The sequence below is a fragment of the Puntigrus tetrazona genome, chromosome 20 (genome assembly GCF_018831695.1).
Source record: "Puntigrus tetrazona isolate hp1 chromosome 20, ASM1883169v1, whole genome shotgun sequence".
Lineage (NCBI taxonomy): Eukaryota > Metazoa > Chordata > Actinopteri > Cypriniformes > Cyprinidae > Puntigrus > Puntigrus tetrazona.
Window position 1 is genome coordinate 416,501 of NC_056718.1, and position 15,622 is coordinate 432,122.

Consider the following 15,622-nt stretch of genomic DNA (forward strand, 5'->3'; position numbering starts at 1 on the left):
TTGAGTGATGCAGTAAATGTATTGTTTGTCCTCAGAATGTGTTTTATTACTATTATTATTATTATTTTGCTATGAAGTTAGAAAGGCTTTGCTGAAAGCTCTTCAAAGAAAGCACATTCCAGCCATATCTACGAGGCTGAAGTCAAGCGCTCGCTCATCCTACGAGAGGACCTGAGCACACTTAGCACGACTACTACAAAGACAGGACATCTATTATCTGCTGAACACGGGAGCGCTCGGCATCTCCTGAAGCACGTCAGCCTTGAATATTTCCTTTCATCTCTTCATTAATGTCAAAATATTACAACTCGCAGTTTTCCCTGACAGTGCTCAACACTTCCACCTTCCGCTACGGCAGACATGCCAGCTATAAAATAATAAAGCCAAGTTGTTTTTGTCTTTGTGTGATCGGTGTCATGTGGGGATGCTTAATTGAAAGACATTATTACGTTTTTTAATGCTTTCTCACAGATCAGATGTGCTTGCATTCCAAAACAGTGTGGAGAACAACAGATTTAAGTAATAAACCATTGACCTGTCCCAGTGTTCATTTGGTATAACTGATATGCTATTTATCTTGTTATATATATATATATATATATATATATATATATATTAGTTAACAATGATTCCCCGGGAGCTCTCAGCATGTTTGATGTCTGATGGTAGATGTGTGACGGAAAGGCCTGTGGGTCAGAGAACGTGAGAGAGTATTTCTGGACTTCTGACTTCCTTTGCCCACAGGAAGGTGACAGTGGGATCTCAGTCACACTAGTTAAAACAATTTCAGCAAACATCAAACATCAGGGGAGAGAGGAGGAGGGGGGATCAATCACACAAGATGGGCTAACACCGCTCGACACACACACACACACACACACACACACACACACACACACACACACAGTGCTGCAGCAACTGATCGATGATAATCCATAATGAAAATAGTCAACAACAACTTTTATTATCGATTAGCTGGGTCTGTGCGATGTACGGGGCAGCAGCGTCGCGGCGCTGAAAAACACACTTCTGCGGCAGAAAACGAACAAGCATTTGAGATCGCAGAGCGAGTCGCTGAAAACATGGTATCATGTATTTATGCAGTCTAATGTAGAACTATATTTGAGTAGGTTCGTTCAGGTTAATTGAATTTACTGTAATGGGATGTGAAAGGAAGAGGTTGTTTTACAGGGCCGGTAAATGACAGTAAGCTATTTCTTCGTGTTACTGCACTCTTGTCTCACAGAGTTTGTGCTTTTTCTTTATTATGCAGTTATTTATATGGTGCTTTTGTGCGCTTTCTTTTAAATGCGACTTTAATAAACTTTTGTGAGCGCATAATGCACACCGCATCCTACATTCATACTTTATAGTGGTTTTTAAGTTTGTTTTGTTTGGAGGAGAACATTAGGTACGATATGGAACAACATATATATATATATATATATATATATATATATATATATATATATATATATATATATATATATATATAGAGAGAGAGAGAGAGAGAGAGAGAGAGAATACGCAAAATAACTAAATTAGGTAGTTTAATCCAATTAATTAAAAAAAGAATCAAAAGTGAGTGAGACTTTGCTCATGTCTACACACACACACACACACACACACACACACACACACACTCTCAAACCCGTGTGGGCTTGTGAGCCGTGCGTTTCAATAACGACACATCCAATCAATGTCTCTGATTCAGCTCTCATTAACACACTTATACTAATTACAGAATGAGTCAAGGAAAGACGTGTGTGAACTCAGCTGGATTCAACATGTATTGATGAGAAGAGAAGAACTCATTACGGCAAAACGACTGAACACTAAACACACCGCTTCACGCGTTCGATAGGTTGAACTGTTTTAGGGCCGAATGTGTATTTGCATTTAAAAATGTGCAGTGCGTTGAAATGGAGTCGGGCTTTTCAAAAGACGCGACACACAAAAGCAGCGGGTCGAGGGTCGTGGGTCGAGTCTAAGTTTCACGGTCTCTATTTTGTGTTCCTCACACTGAAGTTAACTGGCCTTGTTTTTAATTGCCATCTCTGCATTTGAATCGTGTGTGTGTGTGTGTGTGTGTGTGTGTGAGATACTGCAGATCTCTGGGTTTACTTCTTGAAGAATGAACTCTAGCATGTAATTACCTTCATCAATCTTCATTCAGAAGTAAACACACACTTTAACACACTTGGTTTTTCCTCATTTCATCTCTTTCACACACACACACACTTTTCGTGGGTACTAAACAGGACTGTTTTTACGTTTACCCAACACAGGAAACCAGCAGACTTGGATAAAGCTGTCCAAACACACAGCTGGGTTTAACATACATTCCTCAAGTGTGCTTCACTAAATATCCGCTCGTACTGTACGTCAAACCTTAAAAACCTGATTTTAGAAATCTGTACCTGCAGATATCATAATATTAACAGAAAAAAGGCCACATAAGTGTGCTTAAAGACTTTTAAAAATGATGTCCAAGGAAGTAATTATGAAGTTATATATAAAGATGTACTGAAGAACCTCTTGAGTGCACTCAACTATTTTGCATTTAATATATATATATTTAAATTATTTTTTTAATTCAGCTGCAAATAGCAAGCAATTAAGTATTCGAAGACACTGCGTTCAGTTTATTATACTACTTCATAATAATAATAAGTTCTTTTTTTAAAGTGTTTAATTAGTAGTCACAGGTTTGGTCATATTCAGTATATATACACATTTCTCCGCATTACTACATTTTATTGTAGGAGTACTAGAGCGACCATAGATGCCATTTTCCAGACGTGTCCTTTCCAGGATTTCTGGATTTCTTTGATTACCTCGAGAGAGCGCAAGGAACCGATGTCGTACACCGATCGGTCTGCACGCAAACCTAGAGATTTTAGGCAATATAGAAATCCTGGCCGGGGTGCATCAGGGAAAAATGGCTCTTATGGTCACCTTAAGGAGTACTAGTGTTTCAAGGCAACCCAAAACAATGAATGTCCAGACACAGCATAGCTTAAAGGAACACTCCACTTCTTGTGGAAACGGCCTCATTCTCCAGCTCCAGCAGTGTTAATAAGTTGAGTTTTACTGTTTTTCATTCTATTCGGCCCATAACAATTTTAGCGTAGCTTAGCATAGATCACTGAATCCGATTATGCTAAGCTATGCTAAAAGTGTTATCGCCAGATCCAGAAAATAGGCTGAATGGAACGGTAAAACTCAACTTCTTTTTCATGTCTTCACAACATACACTCTCGAGGTTCAAAGCTGTTACTGCATAGGCGGGATCCTCAATCATTTACCCTTAAATGCTACACATTAGTCGCTTAAAGGTACAGATTAGTACATTAAAAGTACATATTAGCCCTTTGTGAAAATGACTGCTGTAAATCATGATATGTGCCTGTCCTGACACCAACATTGTGAGGAGCAGGTTTATATCATGACTGTATAAGACCACTGTGTTTGTGAGATGTCCTCATGAATGCAGTGTGTGTGTGTGTGTGTGTGTGTGTGTGAGGGTTGTCATACTGTGTTAATCAGATCTCTCACAGTCTCTCAGCAGGACCATCACAACCATTTGAGCTTAAACTCCTGCCCTCTCGCTCTCATTCGATCCGTGCTGAGTTTGGGTTTAGCATGAGCCAAGAGACAAATGACATACACAAACCTGTCTAAGACAGTGAAACACTCAAATACAGCAGTCGTTTTAGGAAAGATAAAACACAAATAAGATCTCTGTGACGTCTCAAACCGTTCTCCTTAAAAGCACACTAAACGGAGCCATCTGACGCTTTGGAGAGGCATGCAATCTATATATCTGAACACATCTGAGATGAGCTGATCCGTGTGACAGCAATTCTTTTTTGTGCCTGTTTTTTTCTCGTAATGGTGCAAACTGAGAGGAAGATGAGACTTGGCTGCGATAACCGTTTTCTCTCAGTTTGTCTGTTGTTTCTGTTTTACAGCAGAAGCGCTGGTTTTCTGTCTAAATTCCTGCGAGCGACCGGTGAGCCCAAATGACCCCATTAATGTTAGTTCACGCACAATGAGCTGTGGTTAACCTAAACCACATGCGGCCCGACAGAAAGAGAGAGTGGGACGCTGGGAACACACACACACACACACACACACACACACACACACACACGCACGCGCTCAAGAGTTTACAGGAACATGTTGACGGCTGCTCTCATGCCACTTCCTTCGGTCTTTCCTTGTTGTGTTTGGCCATCAGCGAGAGCCTATCACAACGATGAGAGACGGACTGCGTGAATCACATGCAAACAAACCGAGTAAGCACTTCTGAGCAGAACACAAACCTCAGTGGACAAGCACACACACACACACACACACACACACACACACACACACTACAGGAGTCGAATAAAGCATGTCAGATCAATTGTGCTCTTCTTTTCAGCTGTGACCTGTTTTCTGTTTGAAAAGAAACACTCATCAGATTTACTGACTATTGTTCAAGTGCGACGCAACTAATGTAACCTACATTCTGCCATTTTATCAGTGCGCTCCGTCCATGCAAAACCACTGTGTTCTGATCTAAAGAGTGCGTGAGATGATCGCTCCCCTCAACAACCGGTCCAAGCACAGCAGAAATCACTTTATCAGCCATTTTCTATGTGAATATCTGTCATTTTCAGCACCGCGATCCTTCAGAAATCGTAATAATATATTGATTTGCCGCTCGAGGAACTTGTTTTATTGTTCATGATTATTTTCAGGATTCTTTGATGAACAGAAAGATCTGAAATGGAAAGCTTTTGTAACATTATGCACTATACCAAGTTAAGCTTGGAGTATTTCTTTTGTTTTTTGGATTTCCAAAGGATCACGCGACCCTCACGACGAGTTAGGATGTTATTTTAAAATACTAACACACTTCGCAATATTGCTGCTTGAGCTGTATTTTTGATTCTGTTGAAAAGCGCTCGGTAGTGTGCTGAAACGCCGAAGTTCACGTGAAGTCTCTTTCCTTTGTGCGCTGACCTCGACTGTAATTCACGTCAGCGCGGCTCGGAGGCCTGCAGCGGGGGATGAGCGAGGGTCTTTTGTTCGTCGTTGGCTGTAAATTCCAGTGTGAAGGTGTGAGGAAGGGGTCCGGAGGGCTTCAGACTCGCCGTCTCCTGAGGCCCCCGGGACGGTGACGTGATTAACAGCAGGCAAGACAAACGGCGGGAGATCAAGGGCTCTCGCGTCCCTCGTATTAGCATCAATTAACACCAGCATAATGAGAAAGTCAGCTCTGCTGACGTGGACTGATCGGTGACACGTACAGTGAGGAATACCACCCGGCGAATGCGTATTTGTCTGTCAGAGCATATGCAAGCTCTTTTAACGTGGCTTAAGCGTACTTTTGTAGTCATTCAAATGTTTGTGAGACCTTTTTTGATTAAACGTACTGCAAAAGCATCAATGCCGTCTTCAAAAACATATCTATTAATAAGTGTCTGAAGCATTTCTTCAAGACTCAAAGAAGAGCATTTATTCGAAACGTCACCTCCGATCCATTTAATGCAACCCCAAACTTTTGAACGGTAATTCTTAAAAGCACAGCTAATCATTCGTGATTATTTACGGTTTTTACTGCATTGGTGATCAACTAAATTCAGCTTTAGTGAGCAGATCTGACTACTGCCAAACCTTTGCCCAGCACGTGTTTATTTCTCATTGTTTCGTTTGAACATCTTCTCTCAGAGCTGTTTGATTGACGGCGAGGTGCCACCTGTGCTGACTCTTCCTGCGTTTCTCCCTTCAGGCCATCACAGCTGTTCCCTAAAACATTTGACCTTATGAAGTAAAGTGGGCTGAAAACGCTTAGGAACAGATGCCCTGCTACTCTGTTTGTTTGCCTGAAGGAAAACGCTCAGCGCTTCGGTTTACAGCAATTAAACCGGCCGAGAATCCTCACTCAGACATTTAAAAACCAGGTAAACCTAGCACTGCTACAATCATAAAAGCGTTTACATTTACCTACATTCATTTAAATCCATGTATATTTTAATAAATATTTCTAGATTTTAATTAGCGCTGTCATAAAAGTTTTTTCTTTACATAATATATGTCTGTATACCGTGTATAAATACAAACACATGCATGTATACATTTATGAAAAAGATGTTATGTTCGTATGATTGTATTTACATATAAAATAGAATAAAAATATTTCCTGCATGTTGGTATTTACATAATAGATACACGCAGCACACATGTGATTAATCACAATTCGTTTTAGGCTCATTTTAATATCTGAAACACAAAAGCGAATACTAAATAAATATGCAAATTGATTGTTTTAGTTTTTAGTCTGGAATTATACAAAAAAAGGAAAGAAAACTAAAACGCTAAACAAAATGTTCAGAAATGTCAGGCATATAAACCTTCAAGCATTCAGAAACAAAAAGAAATGGCTAAAGTGATAAATGACTTATATTTCATTAACGGTATTATTATTATTCCGGCTAGGTTACAGTGATGAAAGAGTAGCGCAACAGTAGAGCGGTTTGTCCTCCTGAGCCGTTCTGTCGTTTTTTCAATATAGTGTCATTACAAATGCTATATTAGCTTTTATGAGTGAAAGTCAGACATGAAAAGTAGGCCGGTTTGAGCTGTGATGAGCAGACACACGACACCTTGATTCCAGCTGAAGCCTGATCGGATGCTGGAGAGGATTTCACATGTGCTCATCTCAAAGGAGCCGGGAATGAAAGACAGGTAAATCAGTGTGACTCACACACACACACACACACACACACACACACACACGCACGCCTAGACGTGTTCGAACTTGATATCTCCAAACGTCACAGTGTTGACACAGATATAAGACAAGCTGACTCCAGTCAGATGAATCGTGGCGAGGCATACGGCCTCCCTCTCCTTCTCGTTTCCACTCTCATCTCTCATCTGCCAGGCCTTCTCCTGCCTCAGCATGAACAACTCGCAGGGAGCTGCCGATCGCAATTAAGAGCGGCGTGGAGCGTCCTGGAGCCGTGGAGTCAGAGGACAAGCGTTCTGTGTGTAGCTGAGGGTCGAGTCGAGAGATCAAACCATTCTCAGGTGTTTCTCCTCAATTAGGACCGCTTGAAACGTCGTACTGCGCTCAGATTTACCAACAAAAGAAATCCATCACAGACGAGCCGATGAGGGGTTAAGTCTCCTTTAGTCTTAAGTCTCCTGCTTTGCAGATTTTTTCTCAGAAATAAAAAACTCTGAACGCTCCTTTGGAGTTTGGAGCATCTCAAATTGTGCTCAGAATCACCAACGAAAAGAGAAGATTGCGACCTAAAACCAAAATCATTAATGAACCACTGTTTTATTTCACAGTCCCCTGATAAAGTTTGTATGAAAAATAAGCTATTAAATTATTAAAGCTGCGATATTTTCTTTGCGATTTTAACCGAAGGAAACAAACCATTTATAGTCGTTCACTGAATATTTAAAACAAAATTAATTAAAGCACATTTCTTGATATAATATGGAAAAAGGATATATGAAAATTAAAAATGTAAAAATGATCACTGAGATTTATCATATCCAAAAATAAACATTTTAGGCTACGTTATATATGTATATGTGTATATTTACTTACAAATATACATTTAACTATTACATTTTATTTTACAATAATAATATATAATATACACAGTACACACTAATATATTATGAATACTATAAGTTTTTTGGATGCGATTAATCATCATTTTTTCATTCAGCTCTAGAAAGTCTCCTCTGTCTAGAGTTTGAGAGATCGAAAAAGAAAAAAATCAGGAGAAGAATCGCAATCAGACTCATTTCCTGGAGCAACCACTTCATTTGACTCCTCGGAGGAACACCTGAGAAGCTGCCGAGGTCTTCTCCTGAGGATACGCACACGACGCCGGCGCAGCGCCGAGAGCGACAGAGAGGGGAGCTTCTCCTTCAAAGAGAGCGCCGCGGGCTTAATTTGATAATCACCACCATCATCATCATAATCTTTATGGATATCAGGACGGTCACAAATCACAACACGGCTCTCTTTAAAGCCCAGGGACAGAAACAAAAACAATCTAATGACCAAATCCTCAATCCCACTCGCCTCCTCTGGCTCTCTCTAAAGGAGCTTACGGCGCTGCTGCCCATTACTGCTATAATCCACCAACAGCCTCCTCTTCTTTTCTTCTGGTTTCTCTCTCGTGTGCTTCTCCGGGGGTCGTTCGCGGCACCTAGAGCCCGCGACCCTCAGGAAAATACACAAATCTGACAGAATTTGAAACCGAATTTCAATTTGAATTTCACAATCGAAACCAACAAGTTTTTTACAACTGATCACAAACGCTATCTTTTTATATTTGCGTGTCAACCGAAATCAACAGAAATCGATTCTCGCCATTTAAGAGCCGATATCGGTTCACGGGAATGAGGATCGGTTCAAATCGATATTGAGCTCGGCTCCTAATGAGAATAACTCCATTGGTTCTCGTTCAGCGAGCATCAGCTCGTTCAGACGAAACCCCAGCATGAGCCGAGAGGACCGTGACTCTGTGAAGGACTGCGGCTGCGTCGGATCAAACACCGAAGCGCCCGACGTGCTTGTCACGTATTGATTTTTCACGCATAATCCGAGAAACTTCAACCGGGAGCGGGAAAAAAAACGCTGTTCGAAGACAATACCTGTCTGCTGTAAATAGATTTTGTAGTGAGTCTGCAAAACCGGCGCTCTCTCTCTCTCTCTCTCTCTCTCTCTCTCTCTCTCTCTCTCTCTCTCTCTCTCTCTCTCTCTCTCTCTCTCTCTCTCTCTCTCTCTCTCTCTCTCTCTCTCTCTGTCTCTCTCTCTCTCTCTCTCTCTCTCTCTCTCTCTCTCTCTCTCTCTCTCTCTCTCTCTCTCTCTCTCTCTCTCTCTCTCTCTCTCTCTCTCTCTCTCTCTCTCTCTCTCTCTCTCTCTCTCTCTCTCTCTCTCTCTCTCTCTCTCTCTCTCTCTCTCTCTCTCTCTCTCTCTCTCTCTCTCTCTCTCTCTCTCTCTCTCTCTCTCTCTCTCTCTCTCTCTCTCTCTCTCTCTCTCTCTCTCTCTCTCTCTCTCTCTCTCTCTCTCTCTCTCTCTCTCTCTCTCTCTCTCTCTCTCTCTCTCTCTCTCTCTCTCTCTCTCTCTGTCTCTCTCTCTCTCTCTCTCTCTCTCTCTCTCTCTCTCTCTCTCTCTCTCTCAGCTGCTGTGATAAGCAACTTAGGTGATTTAACTCAGACATGAGGCCCTCAGTGACCAGCGCTGCTCACCCCGGCCTTTCTTTCGTCTCTCTCTCTGCTCTCGTGCGTCATATTAGACATATACAAAACAAAGCAAAAAATATTGGGAAATTAGTATTAAACGATAATATTACTGTACGGTTTTACTGTAAATTCCGGAAGACGTTGCCTTAAAAACAACCCAAACACTATTTACTCTCTTAAAGGGATAGTTCACCCAAAAATAAAGTGATGTCCTTGTGTGGTAAAGTTCACAACAACGTGCCATTTTTTAACATTAACAACGCATTTATAGCACTGTTTATTCCTCTTTGTTAATACAGTTGTTCGCTGTATTTGTTAGTTTTCAGTTAACGAACACAAGCTGTGAGTTTAATGCATTAATAAACGCTCTGGAAGTATTGTCCGTTCTTAGTTCACGTATTATAAAAGTGTTATCCGTTATTCACTAATCTTTGTTGTAAACCTGTATATCTTTCTTTCATCTGCAGAACGCAGAAGACGACATTTTGAAGACCTCAGGTGACCAAGCAGCCGATGGCACCCATCCACTTCCACAGGGTTTTTTTCCCACACTATGAAAGTCCACGGCTGCCGTCAGCTGTTTGGTTACCAGCTGTTTGCGTTACCACACGTCATAATCACGTTCCAGCTCCAGATTCCTAACAATCCAAACATCTGAGATCAAAATGTGACGACTTGCTCCACCTCTTTTTCTGCACAGTGACTTTTCGTCGTCCAATCGGACCGACCGACAGATAAAATCAATCCCGTTGGCCACGCAGATGACGGTGAAGTGCAGCTCTCCGGGAGCATCAGGCTCACTCCTGCTGATTAGATGATGGTTCCTCGGTGTGGAAGAGGAAACACGCGCTCACATCCCTGCGCTCCTCCTCACACTCACCAGACGTCGCTTCACATCCCGTCTCTATCATTACGTCCACACCGATGACTGGCCGAAATAACGACCCGAAAGGCGAAGCATTATATTCAAATCATGAACAGATCGGACCTTGTTTTCCCTAGGCAGTTAATGCGGCGCGCGCGCACGCACGCACACACACACACACACACGCACGCACACACACACACACACACACACACACACACACACACAGTCGGGTAAGAAATGCTCAGGATGTCTGAGAGCTTTCCTTTAAAACCGTTTCAAAGTCGGCACGCCAACTTTCCACTCGTCCTTCTCTATAATCAGGTTTTTCTACGAAAGCCTGCGTTGAAGTCGCCTCGCGTAAAACTAACGGTCGCCGCGAACGAGCATCGCTTTGGTTTGGAAAGCCGATTGCGAGGGAATTCTGGGAAGCGGCGCTTTCCTGTTAGCGTGCGCCTGGGAGGGGGGGTGAAAACATCTGAACGAGTGTTCGTCGCAGTCACGTGGGTCAATTACTCGGACACAGATGCCCCGGACAGATGTTTATGATGATGATGGTAATACCGATGATGATGATGATGATGATGATCACAGCGACGTGGATTTACGACTCACCTTTCTCCGCGTGTCCCATTTGAGCTGCGTCCAGGGAAAGAGAAAGAGAGCCATATCAGGGATTATCTCGCTCATTCACAGCGAGCGCTGATCCCCTCTTCATTTCCGTAACACGCCGGCATAATTACACCAGTCACTAATCAATCTCAGCCTCCCGTAATTTGCCATTTGTCATCCGTTGTTTTTGATTACTCTAATAGAATTAATCCGAGGGTTAGACTCACTGATTAATTAATCAGCAATTACACAGACAGCTGTATCCCCCCACCAACCCCTGCAGACGAGCCCAGATACGCTTACAATCAGACAGATGTGAGCCTCACCCCCAATCACCAGATTAGCAAAACACGTCTGAAAACAGAAAACTTTTAGGCTTTAGCACTTTCAGCTCCGTCTGACCTCATACGGTTTCTGTGTTTACTGAGAGACCGGCTGTAACAGTGCGGTGGGGGGCAAAGTTCAGTTGTAAAATAATATCTGATGCCGTGAGTCGACTCAGAAAAATGTACAGTGACGGGGTTTGGAAACGCCATCGAAGCTGAAACTCTGATTTCGTTTTAACGTCACAGCAGCTCTGCTTCATCCTCGTGTCTCCATGAAGACAAGTGAAAACATCTGATGAAAGTATTTTGGTTCAACTAGTCTTGATGGTGCTTTGCGGTCACAACTGAGCTCCAGCTAAAACTGCTCAAATAAAAACAGTTAATATGTATGTGTTTGTGTGTGTGTGTATATATATAGACACACACACACACACACACAATGCAAACCCATGATAGACCCATCATTACCAAACGAGCAGAGTAAAAAAATGATTCTGCTTTTTTGAAAAGTTCATCAGGTTTCTCTATTTTGCCGAGTTCTAAAAATCCTCAGGGATTACGCGCAGAAATCCTGTGGGAATTCATATTATAATGTAAAGCCAATCCTGAGGGACGCTAATGGAAGCATAACATCCTAAAGAAACAAATCCTTACAGAATAGCCCTTTACTACTTTTTTTTTTTTTTTTTCCTCAGAACACCGTTTTCCTACGAGACCGGTTCAAGGGGGTTTCGGAGTTTGGGGTTTTCGTTAAATCCCCTGCGGTGTCCCACTGAACCGCTCGACGGGGCGTCGGGAAATAAATCTATTTTTCTTGCGGTTGGCCAGAAGGGAGTCTCTCGTTAGAAGGAGAGGACCCCGAGCTGATACCTGCGCGTCCCTGCGCTCCGACACAAAACCAGCCCAAACCTCCAGCGCCCCTCACCCGTTCCCCGCCGAAAGAGCCACCCGGATAAACACACGGACGAACTTCTGGGGAGCGAACGCGCGCTCGCGCCACGCGTAAAGGTGAGCCCGCGTTCGGCGCAACAACCGCGTAAACTTTTGCTCGTTCCGCTCCGGGGATCGCTAAAGGTGAATCTTTGGCCACTTACCGGGAGTGTACTGGGCTCCTGCGCCTCCGAACGCCGTGTGCAGGAGTAACGCGCTCAAAATGACGGTATCCATATCTGTCGGCCGAGTTGAGAAAGTTTTTGAAAGTGTTGGGAAATGTTTCTTATTCCAGCCGATCCGCGCGCCCCATGCTCTCTCTCCGCGTCTCGCGCTCGCTCCGGTACTCTGTTGCGCTGCGAGCGGCGAGAGAGAGGGCCGTGACGTCACCGGCGCGCTTCGCGAGGGGACAGGCGCCCCCTACCGACGGAGACACACACACACACACACACACACACACACACACACACACACACACACACACACACACACAGCTTTATCAGCGCAGAAACGACTGCTTGCTTGCTCTAGTCAAAAAAAGGGCAAAACAAAAGCAGCCTGCACTTTTTAGCCAATCGTAAAGCCTTTCTGCCTGTCAGTCATTTTGAGTGACACGCGCAGATTAAACGCGTTGTGGGCGGGGTTTGGGGAAGAAGGCGGGCGCTTCGAGGCATCAGGGCTTATATTACGGGTAACTTTAATGTACACGCTCCTTTTTAACTCTGTTTGGCGATTTAGGTTTGAGGGGTGTTGTCTATTTCGGATTTTTACAAAGGTTACCAGTTAAATGAGTCGTTTTCTGAACCCCGCGTCCCATTGGTCACACAAACTAAAAGTCCCGCCCCAAACTTTTTCAAACCGATCGGTTGGCTGTTCAGTTTAAAAACCGTGGAAACTGACACTACCGACTGAAAACAACAGTTAAAGCTTAATGGAGGCGCTATTGTCTTCCGTAGAGCTCGTTTAAAGCTGAATCAAAATCATTCATAATTGATTCATTATTAATAAAATATTAATCGCAACGAACTGAGCTGAATAAGGACATTATTGCCTTCCACAAAGCTTCTTATATCTGAACTGAACTTGTTTCATAATTGATTCACTTTAGAGGGTTATTAAAATGAATCTGAATGGAGCTGAATTATGAATCTTTTTAGAGCTGCTTTACAGCACAATTTGTCACCGGCTTATTTTCTCGTTTATTATCGTGAAGCTGCTTTCAAACAATGTTTGCTCATTATAATATGCACATATTTATTTGCGATGGAATTCGTTTCCATACTTAATCAGGGTTACTAAACCTTGCACCTATCACCTGTAGTTATTTTCTTGCTGTGTATCTGTTCGTAGTGTTAATAAAGCTTGTTCGCATTGAACCGAACGTCGTCGCGCGCGCGTGTGTGCAGTATTGCACAGCTGAGGTCTCGGGGTCAGAGGTCACGCCGGTCGTTACACGTTAGCAGCTGTATTCGCTGCATCCGTGTGCGGGAGATGTTGACGGGATCGCTGCGTCTCTTCCCCGGCTCAACCCCAAATTCAACCCCGCGCTGCAAAACAGCCAGAGAAGGGAGGGAGAGAGAGAAAGAGGGAGGAAAAAGTAAGAAAACACGCCAAACAACAAAGTGAATGAGTGAGCCGCTCGAGGCTGCAGGTATTGCAAAAATGAAAGAGAAAAAAACATAGACGAGCGCTTCAAACAGTCGCTTTGATAAACAAGGTTATGTGTACATAGCACCAGAGGAGTAAAGGTAGGCCAGGTTTATTAAAATAACTGTTTTCATCTCTCTCTTCCCCTCCGGTCTCCTCATTTCCCAGTTCGGAGCGCAGACGCAGCTGAACGCCGCATCCAGTCCACCTCGGAAAGACGTCTCTGAGCAAACCCATTTAATCCTTCAGAGGCGCAACAATTAAAATCTTTACCGAGTTACTCACGAACGCTGCAAGTTGATCTTCAGCTTCCGCTGCTAATGTTGGTGTCAAACTCTCTGAGGATATGAAAAATGAATAAAAGAAAAGCCGTGTGCTCAGGAATCGGCGTTAATGATTTCACTTCATGAGATAGGAACCATTAATAAAATAATGCATTCTTTCATTGATCGATTAAAGTATAATAGAAGCTTTTCCAGTCAGCCGATACGTTTTTGTGCAGCAGATCTCGACTGATATTAGTGTTAGAAGGAAGCGTCTCTGTGACGGTCAGCGTGTGTGATCCCTCCGACTGAGATGTCCTGAGAATGTGACCTGATGTTCTCACAGAAACACTCTGTTCCTTTCACCAAGCCCCTCTCATTTACACGTCTGCGCTGAATGTATCTGTGTGTGTGTGTGTGTGTGTGTGTGTGTGTGTGTGTGTGTGTGTGTGTGTGTGTGTGTGTGTGTGTGTGTGTGTGTGTGTGTGTGTGTGTGTGTGTGTGTGTGTGTGTGTGTGTGTGTGTGTGTGTGTGTGTGTGTGTGTGTGTGTGTGTGTGTGTGTGTGTGTGTGTGTGTGTGTGTGTGTGTGTGTGTGTGTGTGTGTGTGTGTGTGTGTGTGTGTGTGTGTGTGTGTGTGTGTGTGTGTGTGTGTGTCTGTTTGTGGAGATGAATAAAAGTGAAAATAAATTAAATATAAATAAATAAAACTCAGTTTAGTTTACATTATTTATATACATATATATGTATGTGTGTGTGTGTACTGTGTATATTTATTATGTATTTATAAATACACACATATACAGTATGTATTTAGAAAATATTTACATTTATACGTGCATTTATTCTCATACTTATATTCCATATTCTATACAAATGTATTTAATATGTACATTTAAAAAAAAAAAAAAACAATATATATATATATATATATATATATATATATATATATATATATATATATATATGTATGTGTGTGTGTGTGTGTGTGTGTGTGTGTGTGTGTGTGTGTGTAATGTAATAATCATACAGTGGATGTGATTTGTAGCACTAATTAAAATATATACAAAAAAATAAATAAGTAAAAACAACAAGTTGCCAAGCCAACATTTCAAATTTTCATTTAGTTAAACTAGTTAAAACAAAAAAAAAGAATTAAAAATTTATGAAACTGTACACAAACAAATATATATATATATATATATATATATATATATATATATATATATATATATATTTTATATTATATATATGTTTTTATTTAATAAATCTTTTGAATTTCTAGCACAATACTAAATGTTTTTAGTGCTGTCAAATGACACTTAAAGTGTCCTATTGATTATACAAGATTATAAAATTAGGCATGCAAGGTCAAAAAACGCATACATTTTTTGTTTTGCTGCCTGGCAATGAAATCAGGTGCGTCCTATCATGTCAAACGTACTGTTGTAATTATGAACACACTAGTTTGTAGTGCAAACATTTTTACCGTTTACTGCACGCTACTTCCGTCTAACAAGCCAAACTTCACTCAGAGCCTTACTTCCGCGTTCAGGAAAAATACCTGGTGCACTTTCAGATTTAAAACTTCGTAGGGTGTTTTTATTCGGTACGTTCTCTTCACAGTTGCTATTAAATGCGTGTTTGTCAAGTATCAGCACTCTGCTGAAGAGACATTGGTTTCACCAGGAAGAGCAGGAAACATCTACGACGG

At 42.1% G+C, this 15,622-nt stretch overlaps 1 protein-coding gene across 20 annotated transcripts in view; it reads right to left on the reverse strand.

Moving 5' to 3' along the window:
- ptprk (protein tyrosine phosphatase receptor type K) overlaps window positions 1-12,397 on the reverse strand; it is a 132,960-nt gene extending 120,563 nt beyond the window's left edge. For 6 of the 20 annotated variants that reach the window (XM_043218936.1, XM_043218937.1, XM_043218943.1 and 3 more), the window contains exons 1-2: window positions 12,165-12,389; window positions 10,748-10,771 (exon numbers count right to left, since the gene is read on the reverse strand). In XM_043218936.1, the coding sequence (XP_043074871.1) occupies window positions 10,748-10,771; window positions 12,165-12,237 (97 nt within the window). In that variant the 5' untranslated portion in view covers window positions 12,238-12,389. Of the gene's footprint in view, window positions 1-10,747; window positions 10,772-12,164 lie in introns of all 20 variants that reach the window. The other 14 variants (XM_043218933.1, XM_043218941.1, XM_043218938.1 and 11 more) reach the window with 6 other exon arrangements.
- Window positions 12,398-15,622: the final 3,225 nt, after the last annotated feature.